The 18,251-nt window shown below is 37.4% G+C and overlaps 1 protein-coding gene across 2 annotated transcripts in view; it reads left to right on the forward strand.

Annotated features, from left to right (window-relative positions):
* The first annotated feature begins 510 nt into the window (after positions 1-510).
* The window catches only part of SHOC2 (soc-2 suppressor of clear homolog (C. elegans)), a 37,334-nt gene continuing 19,593 nt past the window's right edge, over positions 511-18,251 (forward strand). Inside the window, exons 1-2 of one of the 2 annotated variants that reach the window (XM_010007912.1) lie at positions 511-1,442; positions 15,008-15,145. In XM_010007912.1, coding sequence (XP_010006214.1) covers positions 740-1,442; positions 15,008-15,145 — 841 coding nt within the window. In that variant the 5' untranslated portion in view covers positions 511-739. The remainder of the gene's footprint in view (positions 1,443-15,007; positions 15,146-18,251) is intronic. The other variant, XM_010007913.1, reaches the window with a different exon arrangement.

Below are 18,251 nucleotides of genomic sequence, written 5' to 3' on the forward strand. Positions count from 1 at the left end.
TTTTAAAAATCCTTGTGTTTGTCTTGAAAGCACATGAAGCTGGTGACAGTGTTCTGCTCCCTGTTAAAAAGCAGACCTGCATTTCAGAGCCGGTTGGAAGGGAGATCTTGATGCAAAGTGCTCTTGTTACAGTAGCATATTAGATTTTACTGTAGACCAAAGTGAGGCTCTTTTGTGCTGAAAGAATAAGCCTGTACAGTTTTGGTTGAAGAGACAGGCACTTAAAATTCTAGCAGATCTTTATTGACTGATTTGGCATGGAGGGGAGAGAATATTCATATTGATGACCAGGGTGTTACGCTAAGAACTAGCTAAGACATAGGACTGTGATGGGTCCTCTGAGCAATGTGTGTGTCATATTTTTGTTTTAGCACTGATTTTTTCTCTGACATTTGAAGAAAAGGACAAATCATTAACTTGAGTTAGTAGAGAAACATTCAACATTTAACTGAAAGTTAAGTTTTATATTTACACTAAATTTGGCTTCTCTTCTCTGTGTTACAGAAATACTAATACGGAGCATTTGACCTTCAGATCTCTACAACTGAATCTCCTGACACCACAATTAGGAAAGAGTGCCTTCAGAACCAATATGTAGCAAATGGGTATCACACCTCCAAAGCTCCTCCCTTGGTTCGACACTTGCATGTTTTAAGGATCCTTGTTGCCTCAGCAGTGACTTGTTCTTGTGAACTTCAGAAACAGATTTCATGTGGTGCTCTCTAAACATTGAGTCACCATGAGTAGTAGTCTAGGAAAAGAAAAAGACTGTAAAGAGAAGGATCCAAAAGTCCCATCGTCAAAAGAAAGGGAGAAGGAGGCCAAAGCCTCTGGAGGATTTGGGAAAGAGAGCAAAGAAAAGGAGCCTAAGACCAAAGGGAAAGATGCCAAAGATGGAAAGAAGGACTCCAGTAGCACGCAGCCTGGGGTAGCTTTTTCAGTGGACAATACAATAAAAAGACCTAATCCAGCCACAGGTACCCGCAAAAAATCCAGCAATGCTGAGGTGATCAAAGAGCTAAATAAATGCCGGGAAGAGAATTCAATGCGCTTGGACTTGTCCAAGAGGTCTATACACATGCTTCCATCAGCTATCAAAGAGCTAACGCAGTTAACAGAACTTTATTTATACAGTAACAAACTGCAGTCCCTCCCGGCAGAGGTGGGCTGTCTTGTGAACCTGATGACACTGGCCCTGAGTGAAAATTCACTCACCAGTTTGCCTGACTCTCTTGATAACTTGAAGAAACTGCGCATGCTTGACCTGCGGCACAACAAACTTCGCGAAATCCCTTCGGTGGTGTACAGGCTGGGCTCCCTCGCCACCCTTTACCTACGCTTTAATCGTATAACTACTGTGGAAAAGGATATCAAAAACTTGTCAAAACTCACCATGCTTAGCATACGGGAGAACAAAATCAAGCAACTACCTGCTGAAATTGGTAAGTGATTGCACTGATTGAAAGTTTAATTCTGCACTGAAGTTCATCTTAGCACTCGGTTAAGTATATATGAACTTCTCCAGGTGCCCTTTTTAATTTAAAACTTCATAAAATTATACTCATGATCATACTGTTGCAATGTTAGCTTATATTGAGGGTATTCAGTACCTCTGAAAGATATTATTTTTGAAATAGCAAAAGCTCTTTTTCTTCATCTGTCATCTTAAAATCTGATGCGTCTTGTTTTTGTCTTTGCCTTGTGCTTTCACATACGGTGTCTGCAGAGCTCAGATGGCTTAAAAAAACCTGAAAGATACAGGGTCATATTTCATTTTAAGATTTCTTTATAAATCATTTATGAACTGTTGCAAGTTGTAAACACATTATGGGCATGTTACAGAGGGGTGTGGCCATGGTAATACAAGGTAGAATAGGTAGCTACATGCTATTACCATGAGCAAGCTGGTGGATGCCATAACAATAATGTAGGTTAATGATTTGTGAAAGCTTCTACCTTTTATAAGTCATGAATATATTAATACAGGGACTCTTAATATAAAGTCACCAAATGTCGTGTGCATGGTTGATGATTCTTATGACTTTTTAATGAATAATATTTATTTTTCCAAACATTGTTACAGAAGTTTGAGAGATGGTGAAACAGTGTGCAAGTGGCTTATTGATTTGAATAGTTTATTACAAAAATGTGCTGTATATCTATATCGAGAACTCCTAAGTTGTTCCTAATAGGTTCTGATTCATGGCAAATATCTCTTTATCAGGCTGTTCTCAAGCAATATTTGAGCAATGTATGTGCCTCATAAAAGGGCGATTCTATCATTAGTGGGTTTTTTCTGTGTATCACCAGTTTTTAAAATGCAAGTATAGCTTAGTCCCTTTAGGGTGAAGGGGGTCATAAACTTCATGCAGTTAAGAAACTGCTGTGACTTTCTTCCAGTGTGGGAAAAAAACTTGTAAAAGCCCTTGTAATACTGTGAGTAATAAATAATTCCTGTGCCCTGTTTTTAAAAGCTGATGTGGGACTTTTTCTGTTAACCAAGCCAGTGTGTGAGTATATTAAGTGTTACTGAAGTTGGCCCCTTTGCTCACTAATTTTGCATAGCTTAATGCTTTTATTTGGATCCTTAGCAGATCTTTCTCAAATCATCAGTGTTTGCCTCTTTCTGCTGCCACTTGCTATGTAAGATAAGTAAGGTAACTTGTTCTTGATGGCAGGAACTCCTGGGCATATCTGAAATGGCTAATGATGTTACCAGCAAAGTCTGGTACAGCTAGCTTCTGTATGTGATTATAGGAGTGGGGAATTGCAGACAGTCTGTCAGTTGTTGGTTTCACTCTTTGGCTCCCTAAAGCTGCAATTGGAATGGATTCTACTATATGCCACAAACACTTTTTTGCTAGGCAAAAGTTAAATGGTTACTGTGATATGTTTTCTGATCAACGTGATTGTTGAGTTGGCACTAGCATCTCAGCAATCCTGGGGATTTCCCCTGGGAATGCTAAGGAATTACAATTTTGACCTATTTTGATGCTTCAGTTTAAGTCCAACAGCCTCTTTGAATATTCTAGCAATCACAGAAACATATTGGAAACCTTGGGGCTGATGTTTGCAAAAAAAACCCAAAACCCAACAGAAAACCATACTGTGTGTCTCTACATACGTTGTAGAAATTGTGACTGATGCAGCTGCTTGAGCTGTATTACACGGTTATCTGTACTTTACCTGAGTCTGTTTGTGGCTCAGTTACTAAATGTAATCTAGCTTCAGAGTCAGCTTCTGAGGTTCAACTGGGCATAGTACTGCATATTTAAATTTAAATTAATGCTAGTGTCTGAAGTAAAACCTTTTGTGAGATATTGCATTCCAGTGTTTGGTGTTGTCTTTTAGAAACTTTTTTTTAGGTGTGTTTGATACTGCAGACACTATTGTTGCTTCTGGAACCTCGTAGTTTCTTAATGCTTTTGTTTGTTGAATTCTTGTGGTTAAGTTTACATTAAAGTGTATAATTTCGATGTGTGTTGATTCATAGTAGTCTGGAAAGCAATCGTTTTTAAAAGTTTCATGGAGAAATTTAGTTGATGTATGTATAATGAAGGAATGTATGTGACTTGCTTGTTTTATATATGTATATTTTTTTAATTCTCTTGATGCATACAGGCAGTGTTCTCGGCTCTTTATCACACCCTAGCTTGAGAACATTAGCTACTTCTGGCTTTGTATCCAGCAGTTGTGCTTTTATTTGTGATAATGCCTGTGTTCCTTGTTATGGGTCAGCACCTCATTGTGGAAGGCATTTTAGAAGCGCAAATCCAAGATGACTGTCACCCTTATGAAGAATTTTGAAGGAAAATTCCTATGTTCTACTTCATCCTTTTTTATTTGAAGTAAATTACTCTGACTAGGTTGCTTGCTATTGATTCAGCTGAAAAATAAATTAATGAAATTATTTCTCAGTCCATGTAACACAAAGAACTTGTAACGACGAAGATATACAGAAAAGGCATTTGAAAACCTTTTTCCTAAAGAGTAAAACCAGACGAGACAGTTTTGCTTTTGTAATTGATTTCTACTCACTGTCGTGAGTCTTTGTTCTAGTACAAAGATGAAATGTTTGAGTTGGAAACGCAGCTGAAAAATGGAACTGCTGAGAAATTTATTGCTTACTTTCCAGTGGATATTCTCTGTTTATTGTTGTTTTTCTACATTTTAAATGCGCACTTTAAAAAACCCTTGCCTTTTAAGTCCCAATGATTTTAATCCCTTGTATGTTTACAATACAGTTTCTAAGTACTATATACAAGCAAACACTCATATTATCAGCTTGTAAATAACAGAGGAATTTTTGTTGCTGCAAAGCGGGAAGTAAAATGAGGCCATTATCTTTTATAAAGCAATATCATATGGAGCATTTCAAATTCTTTGTAAAAATACCCCATTGTTCTCAGGCCTAAGGCTCACATATCTGATGGTAAACTAGTGTGCTTGTTCATGTTTTTTAAAATTCAAACCTTATATAACCCACTGCCTTGTTCAGCAAGCTAGCTATGATGTGCTTGTGCTAATCTGGTACACAACTATATGAGGAATCCTGGGTTTTCTTTACTTTGTCTTTTGGAGATAGATGTGCTACAAAAGGACAAAAAAGCCCCAAAATAATTAAAATCTCTTTCAGCTTGAAAGATGGGATGTGGCTACTGTTTCCTCAGAGAACCAGTATTAAGTGTGATGGAATTGAAGTCAGACCCTGGTGCTATAGCTGTGTGATGAGTTTTACTACTACTGAACACAATATCAGTTCTGCTTAACTATAAAAGGCTTTCCAACTTTAGGACCTTGCTGCTTTAAAATAAAGTGTCACCTGTTTTGTAAGCAATCATCCCATTTAAGTACTTTTCTAGGAATCTCCAGCCTGATAAAACAAAGCTTATTTTCCTTCTACTCTCAGTGAAAGAAATTGAAAGTAGGTCCTGGAGTCCTAAGTACTCTGATTCGAGAACTTCCATCCAACACTCAGTGTGTCTGTGACTAGTTGTTTTCTATGCCAATGATGCTTCACTGTTCTCAGATGCAGCAGTTTCCCTCTGGCATTTCTCTCCAATGTATGTGCTGACAGCAGCTATGTCTTCTCACAGCCATTACTCAGACTGAATATTTTTTGTGGAAAACTGTTAACTTTTAATGACAAACTAATTTCATATTCTATTTTTTCAAGTAACTTAATTTTTTTCTGTTTTCATGCCTTTTAGTTTTGTGCCTTTTGTTAATGTTTCCTGCAAATTCTGTTGGTCTGCATAGTGTTTAGATGGCTGTGAGGTTATCAGAATCACCTCTTGTTATTTCTCCTGGCTTAAATTTTGAATGGGTAGTATCCAGTCCTATGATAGTGTTCCTTGTTTAATGGATGACACAGAGAAACTATACTGCTGGTTGTGTGAGTTTCTAGAAATGCTTATCAAGAGCAACTACTGCTTGCTGTGCAAGCATAGAGCATTAATACTTGTTAGATTCTTTTTAGGGAAACCTGAAACTAGCTCTAAAATATTTCCTAAAAGCAAGAGTGAAGGTAAAACAATGATCAAAATTAAAATGTTTTTACAAAAACACACAGTTGATCAGGTTTTTAAGTAGTCCTGGAAACTGCTTTAAAATAACTGTCCTGTTACGGTGTGTGGTGAGGAAATCCTTGAAGAGGTGAACCTACCAGGACTGAGCTGCTGGGAAGTCATCTGAAGTTAGGTTCTGCTTTGGGTCTTAATCTTCAGTAGTTAAACAACGCAAACTTAAATGAGGTGACTGCACTGGGAGAAAAGCTGCTTTGCATTTAACACAAACATTTTTGTGAGAAAGAGGAAGTGTTGTTTTCTATAATTAATGAGCAGATGTGTGTCTTTCTGGTAATTCCCCCCCTCCCCCCGAATGCTGTACCTGTCAATCCCTTGCATCCAGTTGCTTTATTATAGGTAGGACGATGACAGTGAGGTTTCCTGTATTTTCAATGTTCAGAAGACTTCTTAATATGAAATTGTTGTTTACTCAGCTGAATGCACTTAGTAAGCCATAAAATGCAGACAATATTATCTGTACTTTGGAAGAAGATAGTCTTTTGGTAACTTGGCAAATTCAGGCTTTAGGTACCTATCAAATAATTGCTACTAGTCATATATTGGACTTCTCTTAACACTTTTCCAGCAACATATATATTGCTTCTACACTTTTAATGCAATTTGAATTATTTTAATAGACTTCATAGTCAGCTTGATATGCTTTGCTGCATTTTCAAATATGAATAGCTTTCTTTGAATAAGAGATAAAAATACTTAAAAATCCATTTAGATGAAAATATATTCAAGGTTTGGTGATTTTTTTTAATTTATTTTTTTTTGCATGTTTAGCCACAAGCTTTCTTGAAGAGGAGCTGAATTAGTGGGAGTTTTTGTGAAATGGCTTTGCTGATGTGTGACAGCTTCATGATGCTGAAAGGGACGGTATCCACTCCGCTCCTCACAGCTTCCCAGCTGCTGAATCCTGCCTCCTTCTTCTGAGCTTTTGCTTGGTGACCTGATTTATCTCACTAAACTAAGAGAAGAAATATTAGAGGTTTCACTTCTTTTGTTGGCTGTTATTTTAGTTGATTGAAATGAGTTAATTTCGAGATAAGACTGGAACTCGTGGAGGAGGAGTGGGAGGACTGGAACAGGGAGAGCAGGACCACTACTTTTGCCAGTAATGAGCTGTTAAATCAGCTTGGCTTGCTGCAGGTCACCTGTGAAACTTCACAGGTAGGATTGCTCATGTTGTATAAAAGCATCTGAACTGCACCACAAGTGGTTTGAAGAAGGATGGATTACTGGCTGCAGAAAGCAGTTGAAAATGCATCAGGTTGTATTTGCAAAATCTCTTTTTCTTCTTTTCTCCCACTGCTTTCCATGTCTTGTTCCTTATATAAAACCCTGTGGAGTCCTGGTAGCATCAACTCAATCCCCCTTTCATGAAGCAACTTTTTGTTATCTTTTTAGGTATAATGGTGAGAATTCATTGATTCAAGTTTTGTGATGGCAAAGCTACTCTACTCTTTGTGAACCTAGTCTTTCTTGTAAATTGCAATGAAACTGACAACAGTGATAAATTTTCAGCGTGCGTCTTCCTCAGTATCCTGCTTCTGACTGTAGCCCAAAGCAAATGGCTGGATAGAAGCAGGCTACGTTTATATGTGAAGTGTAACCTGAATCCTTTCCTAGATCCAGCTATTTTCATATTGGGGATTTCCTGAGTCTGGTACAGCTTGTCTCTGTAGCAATTCTCAGTAGACTCATCTTCCAAAGGCTTGACCATTTTTTTCCTTTAAACTCCTATAAGCACTTTGCATCTTTACCAAGGTCCATAGGTTTTCTTTGAGCATTGTTCATGAATAAAAGGTCACTTACACAGATCTTGAATAATATGTACGTACCAAGTGCAAAAGCAGAACTTACCTGTTGACTTGGCTGTTGAATCTCTTGTGATACCCATGAAATAAAAACCTTAACGGAAAGGGTTCCATGTGGAAGCTTTGCCAAAACACAGCCTGAATAGGTAATTGTGAAAATTAGTTAACAAGGTGGACTCCAGCTTCATCACCATATCTGGTAAATTGTCCATTCCACTGAGACCCAAAAGTTGAAGATTAGAATGGAAGAATGTGAATGCTGTGGTGAGTCAGACAGTCGGCACGAGAAGGATGAAAACCAGAGGAGCTGTCTTGGGATGAGGCCAAACAAATGCTTCAATTTGCAGGCTGTTAGTTAAGCAAGGCTTTTGCATTTCTTGTATCAAGAGTTTTCTTGTGTCCCTCCATGTTGTGTTGAAGGAATTGTTTTGCACAAACAAGCTGATAGTATTTTCTTTGCAAAGACAAGGTGCATCTTAGTGTAGATGTGAATATTTTTGTCATCTTAGCACACACAGCTCAAATAGAAATAATATTGTCAAGATGGCTGAAGTTACATTTGCATAGTTTCTGAAAGTTTCTTAAGACTCCAAATATTGTGTTTCCTGTCTGTGAATGCAACTCTTATTCTATGGAGAATCTGGTCCAGGCTGTTCTGCAAGGGAAATATTTTTAGATTGTAATTCAGAGAATCTGCCTACACCAGACTTGGAATGTCTCTTTGACTCTTTTCTGTTCTTCCCTTCCCCCATCTACCCAATATTTAGATCATTTGTGGTTTCTTGACTACTTTGAAACTCTTTTTCATGACACTTGCACCTGTTTGGTTTTCAGTAGCATAGACAGCAAACCAGATGTATGCAGCTGCATTAGTTCATGTCTACTCACTCCAGTGCCTCCTTATTAAATGACTTGTTAGTTGCAAAGCTTTTTAGTGATGCTCTGAATTTCATTTCCCCTTTTTTAAGCAGACCTGACAATACAGAGAAGTATTTCTTTTAATGATTTACATCTAAGAATCCCTTCTTGTTTCAGCAGTTTGAAGCAAACAAAGTAATGTTCCTGGGCTTAGTTGGGATGCTAATGTCTGCAAACACAGCAGTAGAGAATATTTTTATATTTTTGTATTCTAATGTGATAAAAGAATGAAGTTGTGAACAGAAGTGGAATAAATACAGGCATTGATACATGTGTGCTGCTGCTTCCTAGAAGCTCGAGAAAATGCTTATTTGATCCAGTTCTGGTTGCTTTCTTGAGCTGCAGGAAGGGTGAAGAACATTTTGGCTGGCTTCAGCTTTGGTGTCTGGGTTCTGATTCCTGCAGAATCTCTTGTGGGGACACAGTTTTGCCATGTCAGCTAGTCAAATTCCTCCTGATTACATTTTCTTCAGACTGGCTTTAGGATAATGATTAAGTAGTCCTGCCTTTTTGATCTACTTGCAGAGCTTATTGGGTTGATGCCTCGAGTGTAATTCCAGTAAATACTGACAGCTTGTTATAAGTCCAGCTTTTAAATTTTTTTCCTTAATTATTTTTAAATATCAGTGCTGCAATTATTTTAGCTGTTTGCTTACCTTCTTAAGTGCTGAACAGCTAGTTAATGCAGCACTGGAGGTGGTCAGCTTTTATTGTTTAAGAGTGAGCACACTTGTTCAACACTATAAATAGACAGGACCCAAGATGTGACCCCAGGTTGAGCTTCACCAGGACTTGCTGCTCCTTCCCTGTTTCCTCACCAGCTGGTGCGGGGTTATTCTGTGCAAAGTGCAGGACTTCGCCTTTGTCTTGGCACTTCATGAGGTTCCTACTGGTTTATTCTACTGCTCAGCCTAAATCCTGCCTTGAGTCCTCACTAAGGCTGTTTCTTCTACGTTTCACATGTTTGAAGTGTTCGAACATGTTTTTAATTTTATTTGTTACTTTTAATTACAAACAGCAAATATATTTTGCTGTTGTGTCTTGTTGAAGCTTGTTTTGGATCATATTTTGAGTCTTTCTTTTCAGTTGAGCTTCTGTGTTTTTGAGTGGTTTCTGTAACTAGATCCTATTGTGAATTCTGCAAACTCTAAATTTTTACTGTGCTTATTTCTTACTTATATGAATATCTTAACTTTGGTACATAAGTCACTTGTGACCATATTAAAGTCATATTTTTTACTCAGTAACCTATCTGTGTGTGTTATAGTTGTGCTGTAATAATTCAGAATAGCTCTGACTGCTTAACTGTTCTTTTGGACAGCTGGTTATAATGCAGAGCAAAAAGTTTAGGCTGTCTGTTACAGTGTACTGGAATCTTACGGAGAAGGAAAAGAATCTGAAACTGTAAAATTGTTTTTATTTTTTATAATTTTTTTTTTTCTAAAATCAAGGCACTTATCCCAAAGAGTTTTATGGACAGACTAAAAATTCATGTAGTAAAAACCTGGTAAGAGATGAATAACTACCAAAGTTATGGGAACTACTCGTAGCTTGTTCCCAGCATTGCTGATTTCAGATAATTATTCTTAACAAATTAGCTTTCAACCAGAGTTCTGACACAGCAACCTGAAGTTCCACTAGTATTTACATTCTCCTCTTCCTTGTATTTTCCATAAGAGTCTTAATCCTCTTGCTGTGTCATCTGGCCCAGGATTTGTCATGTTGTGAAGGATTTCATAATTTCCAATCTGCTTAAGCATGGGCAGGCACAGAGTTAATCCACTGGAAAACAGGCTGTATTACAAATTGTGTTTGCTGTTCAGGAGTGTTGCCCACTGAGTGAATTACTGGTAGGAGTCACTGGAGCCTCTTTGCTATTGACCTATACTGTCTCCCTATTTGACTCTTAATTTGTGAATACTTCTATTAATTTTTTTAAATTAAGCCATATTTTGTTTGTAAATGGCCAAGAAGAATTTTCAGTTATGTAAGTCAGGGCATGTAACTTGGTCCTCTTGTCATAACAGGCTTTCAAGGTTGGCCATGTAATAGGAGTATAATTCTGACTCATTATGCAGAAAACATTAGTAATTTCATAATGTTGGGGTTTTTCAGCAGGTATATTTAGCTTTGTCATACTATAACATTTAGTTTCCCTGCATATGCGAACAACGATGAGGTGATTGCTAACCCCATCTTTTTTAAAGAATGTTAAGATGTATACTTAGGTGTATTTTTATCAGTATTTTTAACTGGAAGGTGGTTGGGACTTGTAGCAAACTGTTTTCTCTGAAAAATACACAAATCTTCTGAACTTTTTAATCTTCTAGAATCTTTTAAAATATAAGTTCTTAAAAAATACATAATAGGGTGTAACTAACCATATTGTCACAGTTTATATATAGAGAAACAGCTTTATGTATTTCATATGGGCATGACTTTAAAAACTTTTATTGTTGAGCCAGCCAGTACATACAGTTTCTGTCTGCTTTCTTGGCAGACATTGAGCTTCAATTGCCTTTTTTCCCTTGCAGTTACAGTTTAATGTAGTGTTTAAATAAATAAACCCCCCCAAAAACCAAAACAGAACCAACAAAAAACAAAACTGAAAGACAACTCATCCCAAGGCCCCCAGCCCCTTCCTAGTTTATCTTTAAATTGCCCTGAGGATGCTTGTCCCTTCAATGCAGTTGCAAGTAGAACACAGAGAACCCTTTATTCCCTACTGTGATCTTAAGATTTGTCTATTTTTGACACTACTTGTGGTGAGAAGAGTTAGTTCATTTTACCTGTGATTAGTATTTCCCTAGAATAGAGATTGCCTTGCTGCAGTGATTTTTGGGTGTTTAGACAGTCCTTTAAGTGATGCTGGATTTGTCCTTGTGGTGAACTGGAATGAGCTTTTGCCTTCTGAGACAGGCTGATTTTGAGCTGCAGCACATTTCTAGCTGGTGCATTTCTGTCATCTATTTTTCTTGATTAAGATACGAATGTGTTTCAGCAACGTTTATGTAGTACAACTGAAAAAAACAATTATTGATTCTTTTAATAGGAAAAGGATCATGAGCTCCTTGCTCATTAGCTGTTGTTTGTTTTTTTTTCCTTTTTTTTGTACTTAGACAAATCTTTTATTTTAAGGAAACTTTCTTTTTAATTTTGACATCTGCTTCTTATCCTGACGAAAATTGCAAAAATGCCAGACTTCGCTTGTATCTTATTGAAATTTATTTTCACCTTTATTTGAGAAGTGTTTCAGTACAGTTGCCACTGTTCGGACAAGAAGGACACTTCCCATCACTGAAACGAGCTGCCTTTATATCAGTTCCTAGGAAAGCATTGTGCAGATGGCCTTAAGTTTGGCCTCTTTTTTCTTACAGATCATTATTTGTTGTATCAATTGTTTATGCCATGTGTTTATCTGGGTGTAATTTTTGAAAGAGCTGCTGTTGTGCAGCAGTGCAGGGCACAGTGTGCCCATTCATGGGGCAAATTGCTTCTGTCAGTCAGCTGGTGAAAGAGCTCCTCCTGTTCTTCAGCTGCTGGCCTGGTGGCAGAGCGCACTCCATGCCCAGGGTAGTTCTGATCCCACGTACTGGGATATTTTCTGTAATGTTGGTCATGTTAACTGCAGTGTTGCTGATTCTCAGTCCTCCAGGCATGCAGAGCAGAGCCTCTCACCCAGGAGAATAGCTCAAAATAGGATTTAAAGGGAAGATGGGGCAGATGGTGCTGATGGGCTACAGAACATTACCATCATCAGTTTTAAAGAACTGGAACCTTGTATTTCCTTATCCATCTATTTTCCTATGCCTGTCCTTCCCAAACCACATTGATTCCTCCCTTTCCCTAAAAATTTCATAGCAACTCTTAGCATCCCAAGTTGCTCTTCCTTGCACCCTGTAGTAGGTGTTCAAGCTCCATATGCAGTAGCAGCCCTCAGTCTGTGAGGTGCTCTGAAGAACCTTTCCATTTACCCACCATGATGTGTCTCTGGCCATGGGCCTTATGGCTTTCCTGGGACAGCTGGTATTTGGGTTCATCCTCTGTGTGCCTTTGCATGTGGAGATGGGTCCCTACCACATCACCTAAAAATCTGTCACCTTGTTAAGCATTCTGAATGTAAGAATTTTTTCCATGCCTCATGGAGGAAAATAGGAGACATGTACCTTGAGTGCTTTTTGTTGACTTGTGTACCCTGTGTTGTCTCAGCAATCCAAGTTAAAGCATTGCAAGAATGTTTGTGCCAACACTTCACCTCCCCTCTCCTTCTGTGGGGAAAGAGAACATTTTGGTGAAATGTTGTCAAACTGTAAGTATTACAAGAGCAGGATTCCCTACTGAGCAATGTTTCCTAAAAACTGAATATTGTAATATCTCTTGAAATTGCTTTCATTAAGTCACTGTGCTTCATGATAGGTCTTTAACTTTTTCTTGATTTCTTTAAAGTCTAAAACTTGTTGGGCAGTCCTCAATCTATTTTAATATTCAACATTTTTATTAAATGTTTACCAGTGTTGCTTTTCAAAACAGTGCCTGCATCTTTAATATAAAAATATATTAAGCATGGCTGTCTAAATCAAACCAAAGCCTTAGCTTGCCTATAACTGGCTAAATAAACATGGACATTTCTTTTTTTTCCTCCCCAGAATTAGCTAGTGAGATGTTTGGTTCAAACATGTAGCTTGCTGTTGTCAAAGTTTTCAGCAGGTGCAAAAATGAAGTGCAGCAAATGTTGCTGTAAAACCCAAGTCTTTCTTCAACTTCAGCAGATGTAGAGTGGGAAGAGTCAAGTAAATGAGAAATCAGTGTGATGAAATTAAATTTATGCCACATTTCGAATTTGACATCATTAGTTTAGGACTGAAGGGAAAACAAATGAAAACAGCAATCATGGAATGAAAACTGCTGCCCCCAAGTGTGTTCTACTCCAAAGGTTCTTGAGTTATCTTAGTAAAAGATTTGTTTGTGTAAAGGAGGGACTTTGAAGTCTTCCGTTTCTTTTCCCCTCTATCATCTTCTACCCTTGCCCACTTGTTTTCATAAATAACAGAGATGTTCATACCACAGAACATTAACTTCTACTATTTTTTTTCTTAAATTTGCTTTTTTCTGCATGTTAATGATATTGAAACGTGGTTTATGTTTATAAGGAGCTGCATAAGCACCACTTTTTCAGTTCTGTTTGCCTAATTTATAGAAAAAGCCCAATTTGGGTTAATAAATGCAGGAAACGAGATCAGTTATAAGTTAACAGTCTAAGGAAAATGCGATAATGACCTTGGGGCTGGCTTTTTTTTGCTGGCCTTTCACAGTTATTTTGTATGTATTAAATATTGTGGCTATATGACACGTGCAACTCAATACGAAGTTTGAATTAGCAAGTAGTTTAATATTTACTAAATCACAATTTGTGATTATCTGCTGATAATAGGTAGGAAGTCTACACATCACAGCTTGCCCAAGCTAGACCTGTAAGCCTGTGGGAAAATCTTTAAAGGATTGTGTCAAAGATGTAACACTGAAGCTTAAAAATAGACATTTGCTCCTCAAAAGGAATTTGCTGCTCTTCCAATTTTGTTAGTCACTGAGTCATGCACTTATCCACAAGTACAGTGACTTCATCTTTACTGGATAGAGTTGAAGCTGTTCAGATAATTTGCATTAATTTCACCTTCATCATATGCAAAAGTATGTGAATGCATACACCTGTATTCGTGCATGTACACTTTCTTTAAAGAAACCAAATTATTGCTCAGAATACAGTATGTTTACGATTAAAATAGGTGAAAATACTGTACATAGGGAGATGTGCTTAGCTGTACTTTTAAATTAATGTGTAAATGCCAGGAATGAGGCAGTTAAGTGTGAAATAGCTCTGCACTCTAAACAAATTATAATATTTTTAAAAGCTTAACAGATAAGCCTTTTATTTCTTAAAAGTCTTGTCCAACCTAAACGTTTTTATGATTGTATTTGTGTAGATATGTTGCTTGGGGACATGGTTTAGCAGTGGATTTAGTAGAGTTAGGTTAATGGTTGGACTTGATGATCTGAAAGGTATATTCCAACCTAAAATGATTCTGTGGTTCAAACTTTTTTTGGCTGTATCTCTGTTTGCACATGTAACTCACAGTGATCTGTGTAAATAGGTTTGCAGTTTACTGTAAGTTGTTTTTTTTGTGATGACTTAAAAATTATTAAATTAGCTCTCTGGGTAAGCTATCTAGGTTGTCAGCCAAATAATTTTGATGTGGGTTTTTAAAATTTTTGATTTTGTGCCTGAAACAAGTAAATTGCGCTCTAAAAGCAGATCTTAATTTCCCAAAATTCCATACAGTACACTTACTCTGTGATGTTTTAAACTTCTCGTCAGCCTGAAACAAATATGAGGTATAGGTTTGGTACGCTTATTCCACAGCTTGGACTGTGAGAAGAAAAATAAGTAAATAAATAATATTTCCTCAGAGAATCTATAAAAGCTTTATCTGTGTTTTTAAAATTGTTGATCAGGTTTTAGATCTGACTGATGAAATTATGATCCTGTAATGCCTTATTTTTTTATGTAGAACTTCATGGTAGTGGTAGCTTTTTTCAGATTATCCCCAAGTCTGTCTGATTCAAACAATCTCTGTGTGGAAGTAATTCTCTAGAGCTGTACATTGAAAAACTTGATGTTTTGGTTTTCTTGTGTGCTTTTAGGTGAGTTGTGTAACCTCATAACGCTGGATGTAGCGCACAATCAGCTTGAACATCTTCCAGAAGAGATTGGAAGCTGCACGCAGATCACCAACCTTGACTTGCAGCACAATGAGCTCTTGGACCTGCCAGAAACCATAGGTATGTGAAGAGGCTGGAGAAGAGAAATTAAATAGCTGTTTTAAAATGTACAGTAAGAGGAAAGAATTTAAGAATGAGCATTTGGTTGGTGACTGGTGGTCAGCTCAAGGCATCTTCATGCTTGAGATCAAAAGCAAGGTGTGCATGTTGCCTTAAATGTAGTTTCTCACTTTCTGAATTACATTATTAAATCTAGCTGTGCTAGAGAGTGAAGCATTGTCTAAGAACGAGAGTTATAAGGAAAAAAAATCCATTATTTCTAACACAAATTTAAGGTGTTCTGTTGTTATAAATAAGTATGTACAGCTTGTCCATTCACTCTGTAATGAAACTGAGCATATAAAGGAATAAAAAGCCAAAGGAGTCTTGATTGAAGTGTAATACTTTGACAGTCTTAACTAGTGTCCTTGACTAAATAAGAATAGAACTAAAAATATAAATGTTTTAAATTAATTCTATATATTTTACACTTTTCCATAGAACCACTAAAAAAACCTTCCAAGTCCATGAAGTCCATGTTCTAATGCTGTAATATATAGAGAATTTGTTACTTAGATGGGAAATAAACCTGAATAAACACTGTTCTGGTTGGTTTCAGAGTCTCCTATAGGATGAAACAACAGAATATCACTTTACCTAGTTAATTAAAACACTTTAAATGCACGACAGAGAAAGATGAATGCTGTGGTTTAAAAAGACAAAAACCAAGGCCTTAATTTTAAGCTCTTATTTATCACCAGAACGTACTCAGCATAATGAACTTTATCACTTGAACAGTATTTATATTGAACATTTTATTAATATAATTTAATACATACTAAAGTGAATGAGCAGAAGAGTGAGGAAAAACTTAACAACACTTCAGCTTCTCTTCTAGCAGTAAATTGTTGAGTGTGGAGCTACTGTGGCTTTTTGTTTAGAAAGTCTGACCTGAACAGAGGTTTACATTGATGAAGTATCCATTGGAACTAAACTTTCTTCCAGGATTGATGATATTTTTAAACTCTGCAGATCCTATTCCAGCTGGAATTTGCATCTAACTTGCACAATTCATAAACACAGCCTTTATTTTTGCAGTTACTTTGTAAATCTTATTGAAAGTTATTTTAAATAAAATTGGTGTAGTGTATGTGACATGTTTAGGAAGCGAGTTCTCTGGATAAACTGCTAATTTGGGGAAAAATCTCTAAACAAGTGTGAGATTTCCATTGCTAGGTCTTACAGATCACTATTGTTGATTCTTGTGCAGAATAGTAGTACAACGTACTGAGTTGTTTAGTGACTGACAGTCACTGAGCTGCTCAGAGGACCACAAAAATCTTATTTATCATATGCTGCAAGACTGTGCTTACAGTGAAAGGTCTTTGAGTAGGAGGGGCAGGCAGTCACTTAGGCAGTTGTGTAATTTGTGATAGACAGGAAATTGCTGACTGTGCAGTTGAGGTAGTTTGAACTCACCTGTTTCTTCAGAAAGTTATTATAAGCTTAGGTGGTTTGTTCTCAGTCAGGTTCATGCCTTGTTGGACTGAATTTCTGCCTATTTTGTGTGATATCTTTTTCCATTGAATTGTCTTTTTTTTTTTTTTAAGTTACCTATTTTTAAATGTATATAGCTGCCTCTTACAAGCATCTGAGCTACATAGCAATGCCATATACCTCAACAATCTACCAAAGACAGATGAACGATGCTGGGAGACAGCAGTGTGCCAACATGCCTTTAACTTTCCGCTGATTCAGTTTTTGCTCCACTGGAAAACACCTGTTTGTGTTGACTAGTGTGTAGTAGCTGAGTATTTCTGTTTAGAACAAAAACTTAAAATCAGAAATCAGTATTTGTGCCACATATAGTTCACAAACAGCCACACTTGAAGGGAAAAATTTTAAGCTCCAGCTGAAACGATAATGATCAACCTACATTTATGCAAGTTACAGAAAAGGCATCCGTAGCCAGTTCAGCAACATTGGCTTTATTTCTTAGTCATCGCAGGTTTTGTTCAACATTAAAGCAAGTTGTGGCTTGATTTTTAGATTACAGCTTGCTCTGTGGTTAGGATTGTTCAGCAAGAGACTCCGAGTACAGGGAGAAACCCGGGAGTAAAGGGTGCATGGCCTCCTGAGGGCGGCTCCTGGGCAGCCTTTCCAGCCCCTCCATTTCTTGCTCCTGTTTCTGTCTCTTCCCTACCCAGCTACCTGGGTTTTGGCACAACAGCCTTTTCTTGCTACATGCTGCCAGGTTTCAGTACACTTAATATGTAAGTGCTGTTAATGTTGCCCCAGTTCAGTCAAACTGGAGTGGGGGTCAGAGGCCAAGGTACAAAAAAACCCAAGCACTTTTGCTTGTTAGAAATATTTAACATTATTATGAGCCTCCTGTTATGGCACATACGCTCCATCACTGCCAGGTCTGTCCCCTCCTCTTCCCCACCAACACCCTGTTGATGGACGCCTGCTTTTTTTTCTCAAGAGGAATGTTTTGTCAAGCTGCTTTGACAAACAAACAGCTCTCTTCCTTTTCTGTTTCTCCCTCTCAAAAAGCGAACCATTCCTCCTTCCCCTACCCAAAATCTTTTCAAAATACTACTTAAATTGACCATTGGACTATCTAACCAAGGTTTGGTTTTGCCACAGAAAGATTTCTGGACCTGCCAATAAAAAGGGGCTTGTTTTTTAACTCGGCACTGGACTAAAACACACTGAAGCTGTAAGGAAGGGGTATTGGACATGCAGGGGAGCGGCAGGGAAGGGATTATGCATCAGCAATGATTACAGAGATGGCAGAGCCAATCTACCCACTCTGTAAAAATACAAAGTTCTTGTTTCAACCAGCGTTTAATAAGCATACTTTCATGCAGTAACAAATGTCGATTTTAGATATTAGCTGTCAGGAAGTGACCTAATGTCTTGCTTTATAGTTATTGGCTTAATACATTCATATCTGTATTTCTGTTGATTGAAAATTGTAAAGTACTTGGTATATTAGCTCACTTCCTGGAAGAAAAATGAGCTTTGTGGAACAGCTTAGCACATTCCAAGAGTCTCAAGTCTAGAATCAAAATCATAGTGGGATCTTAGCTGCTTAGTGCTTTACTTGCAGCTTTTCCTCCAC

This window comes from Chaetura pelagica, unplaced genomic scaffold, assembly GCF_000747805.2.
Source record: "Chaetura pelagica isolate M959 unplaced genomic scaffold, ChaPel_1.0 scaffold531, whole genome shotgun sequence".
Taxonomy (NCBI): Eukaryota; Metazoa; Chordata; class Aves; order Apodiformes; family Apodidae; genus Chaetura; species Chaetura pelagica.